Source organism: Acanthisitta chloris, unplaced genomic scaffold, assembly GCF_000695815.1.
Source record: "Acanthisitta chloris isolate BGI_N310 unplaced genomic scaffold, ASM69581v1 scaffold12185, whole genome shotgun sequence".
NCBI lineage: Eukaryota > Metazoa > Chordata > Aves > Passeriformes > Acanthisittidae > Acanthisitta > Acanthisitta chloris.
In genome coordinates, this window is record NW_008673195.1 from 1,717 (window position 1) to 5,491 (window position 3,775).

At 53.6% G+C, this 3,775-nt stretch overlaps 1 protein-coding gene across 1 annotated transcript in view; it reads left to right on the top strand.

Moving 5' to 3' along the window:
• Positions 1–146: 146 nt before the first annotated feature.
• Positions 147–3,775, top strand: part of RAP1GAP2 (RAP1 GTPase activating protein 2) — a gene marked incomplete at both ends in the record, with an annotated part of 12,220 nt that continues 8,591 nt past the window's right edge. Inside the window, 8 exon segments of the mRNA XM_009074845.1 lie at positions 147–182; positions 395–439; positions 963–995; positions 1,273–1,482; positions 1,931–2,034; positions 2,525–2,603; positions 3,171–3,224; positions 3,504–3,587. Of these exon segments, the coding sequence (XP_009073093.1) occupies positions 147–182; positions 395–439; positions 963–995; positions 1,273–1,482; positions 1,931–2,034; positions 2,525–2,603; positions 3,171–3,224; positions 3,504–3,587 (645 nt within the window).

The window sequence follows — 3,775 nt, forward strand, 5'->3', positions numbered from 1 at the left end:
AGCTGGGGAGCTGTGGGGGCCAAGGGCTGCTGGCAGGGGGAGCTGCGGCAGTGATGCTGAGCTCTGAGTCCCTGCCGTGATGTGACTTGGGCTGGCTTGCTTTATGTCTGCTGTCATCGAACAGGAGATTTCCTTCTTTCTTTCAGTCGGCAGAATTCTTCGAAATGCTGGAAAAGATGCAGGTGAGCAGCAGCATGCATGCCGGTACCATGGGCTGTCCCCAGCAGAACCCGCACGGGTCCCTGTGTTACGTGCTGGAAGGCTCGTCCTGGGCACAGACCCCACGTCCAGCCGCTCGGGCCGGAGCTGTACCTGTGCAGCAAATACCCTCGTGGTTTCACCTGTGCTTGTGAAAACATCTCAGTTATTCAGTCTATTTATTTTGTCCCAACAGGCACCAAAACTGGAAGAACAGAGGTCTGGAAGCCAAAAACACAAGGTTGGTTGAATTCTGTTGCTTTTGGGAATCCCTTCAAGTGTTCCCCCTCAGCTCAGAGGTTTAATGTGATGTCAAAGACAGTCACTCAAAGGGCTGGGAAGGATTTAGATGTTATCTAAAAGCAAGGCACTGATTGAATTGCAAAGATGGGAGCATGGTGCCTGTAAATCCCTAATCCAGCTTTATGTCCAGACTGGTGCTTTTCAGTGTCCAGCTATGTGAAAGGGTTGGGGTTTGCCACAGTGTGGGGAGTCGCACCGATAACAGAATCTGCTTTGGGCAGGACTTATCCTGTGTCAGTGGCTTCCTGCAGACCCCGAGCAGGGAGGGCTCCCCGGGCAGCGCGGTGGCGCCACTCTGGGGCACCACCATGGCCTCATCTGACAGAGCGTCGCTCTGTGACCGCCTGGTGCAGGGCACGGGACGGGAGGGACCGGGGAGTGGGCACTGGAGGTGCTCCCTGGTTTGGGTGTGCAGGGATGAACCATCTGGTCATAGGTGGTGTTTTGGTTCCTTTTTGCAGGAAGACTATATCCCATACCCCAGCATCGATGAGGTGAGTGCCCTGAACCCCCACAAATGCCTTACAGTGAATGCCTTTCCAAAATTGCCCATGGCAGGGGAACTGGGGGAAAACCTGTTTCTGAGAGGACCTGCACAAAGCATGTTCCCCCTCCCCACTTTTGTGGCTGCTGTTTTTCCTCGGTACCATGTGCTCCCCCAGTGCCAGGGCTGGGGGCTGCTGCAGAAGGGGGCAGGACATGGGGCAGTGAGCCCTGCACCCCACACCCACACCCCCATCCTGCCTGACCTCACAGCACGTGTCTCTGCAGATCCTGGAGAAGGGCAGCCCATACCCGCTGATCATCCTGCCCCAGTTCGGGGGGTACTGGATTGAAGACCCAGAAAACCTTGGCACGCCCACGTCGTCCGACAGCAGCATCTGTGAGGAGGAGGAGGAGAACCTCAGCCCCAGCACCTTTGGCTACAAGCTGGAGTGCAAGGGAGAGGCCAGAGCCTACCGCAAGCATTTCCTGGGGAAGGTGGGTGCCCCTGCCCCATTGGGTTGAAAACTGCACACCCTTGCCCAAGAAAATGTCTTAAATTGTGAGAAAAATGGGGAAATTTTGCAACTTCCCTCTTCGCAAGGAGTGGAGGGTCTGTGGGTTCCCAGCATGGCAGTGATGGCCACACTCGTGGCCTTGGCCACTGGGCCCACAGCCACAGGGGGGCACCAGCCCTGAGCCTCCCTGCATGGCAGCCCCTGCCCTCCTGCTCACAGCCCTGTAATCCTCTTTGGCCCTCTGAGCACACAGAGAACAGGGTGCTAAAGTCCATGGGAGAGGGATTACAGCCCTGGTCCCAGTGAGGGGGTACAAGTGTGTCCCCTCAGGGGTGGGAGCGTGTCGGGTGGCAGCTGACTGTCAGCACAGTGTCCTCGCCATCAGCAAGCTACCTCCCCACCACTAACACACTGCTCTCTATTTTTAGGATCATTTAAATTTCTACTGTACAGCCAGCAGTCTCGGAAATCTGATCCTTTCTGTTAAATGTGAGGAGACAGATGGCACAGAATATTTAAGGGTTATACTCAGGTATGGAAAAAAAAGCTTTGTTTAACAAAATATTCCCTCTTTGAGAGTCTTCAGTGCTGTTTCTACAGCAAATCCTCGAGCCAGACTGGCAGCACGTGTAGGGGCTCAGGGTGGGATGGGAGGCAGTGGCAGTATCCTTGTGTTTCTGTGCTGGGACTGCCCAAACCCGATAATGGATGTGGGACTTTGATCTGTTGCTAAACCCACTGGAGCTGAGTGTAAACCTCTGTGGGTTTAATCCTCCCTGGGATAACACCAGTCACATCTCTCTCCATCCCTCTCTAAGCTGACAGGACTCAGCATGTCTGAACCATTGTGTCATTTCCCTCCAAACTGTGAATATTTTAAGAGCTGCAGAGACCAGAAGACAGGTTGAGCCTTTTCTCACTAACCAGGCCCAACAAATGCAGTACAGCAGCATTTCCCAACAGCCAGCATCACTTTGCTGTGGATGCTCCCTGATGTCTGCTTGTTGTTGTTTCTTTGCTAGGTCCAAAGTGAAGACGTTGCATGAAAGGATCCCATTGGCAGGACTCAGCAAACTCCCAAGTATCCCCCAGATTGCAAAGGTAAAGTGCCCAGCCGGGCTGAGACTCCTGTAGCAAAACTGGTGCCACTGCATCACAGGCAGCGTTGGGATGTGTTGGATGGTGCTGGGCAGTGGGCTGAGACTCCTGTAGCAAAACTAGTGCCACTGCATCACAGGCAGCATTGGGATGTGTTGGATGGTGCTGGGCAGCGTTGGGATGTATTGGATGGTGTTGGGTAGTGTTGGGATGTGTTGGATGGTGTTAGGTAGCACTGGGCAGCAGTGCCTGGGCTTTCAGGTCAAGGGGTGTTTGGGTGGTCCTATGTGCTGGCCGTGCTGCTGGTTTCCCAGGTGGGTCTCTGGTTGATACCTGGGGGAAGAGGTGTGAAGGTGGCACCACCTTTGTCCTGTGGAGAGACCTGGGACTTGTCTTGCTGCATCCAGAGTCAGGTGCCAACCAGGCCACGGAACATCCCAGCGAGAGGATGTGAAGCAGGGAACTCCTGCAGTCAGAGACTGGATTTGGCTCCTTTATAAGATGTTCGTGGCCTTGCTGTGAAGTTTTGGCTGGGACCCAGCACTGACTGCTCTTTCCCCTTGCCCACAGGCCTTCTGTGACGATGCCTCCGGGCTGAAGTTTAACCCAGTTCTTTACCCCAAGGTGAGGTAACCTGCCCAAGTCAGTCGTGTCTGCAGGGACACTGAGAACCACACCCAGGGCCACTGTTGAAAACTTTTGGCCTAATTATGTGGGAATTTGGCTTCTTTTCCCCTTCTGCTCTCTCAGTGCTGCCCGGCTTTGCTGTACCTGGCCTGCAGCTCTGACAGGCTCTCCTCACCACCCACCATGAGGAGCAGTTCCATAGCCCATGGGTTTGGTCTTTTGGCCATCGTGTTTTGAGCTACCAGATGAAACAATCAGTGTTTTGCTTTCCTGCAGGCATCCCAGATGATAGTGTCTTATGATGAACATGAAGTCAACAATACATTCAAGTTTGGTGTGATCTATCAGAAGTTCAGGCAGGTAAGTCCCTGTGCACCAGAGATCTGTGTCTCACGAGTGCAGACTCTACCCTGGTGTTCATTCTGCCATGTGCAGCACCTCGTGTTGCTGGGTGTCCTCACTGACTGTTTCTCATTGCTCAGATGTTTTCCCGACTCATTAAAAAATGATGTGACTGAAAAATCTCAGTATGGAAATCAGCCCACAAG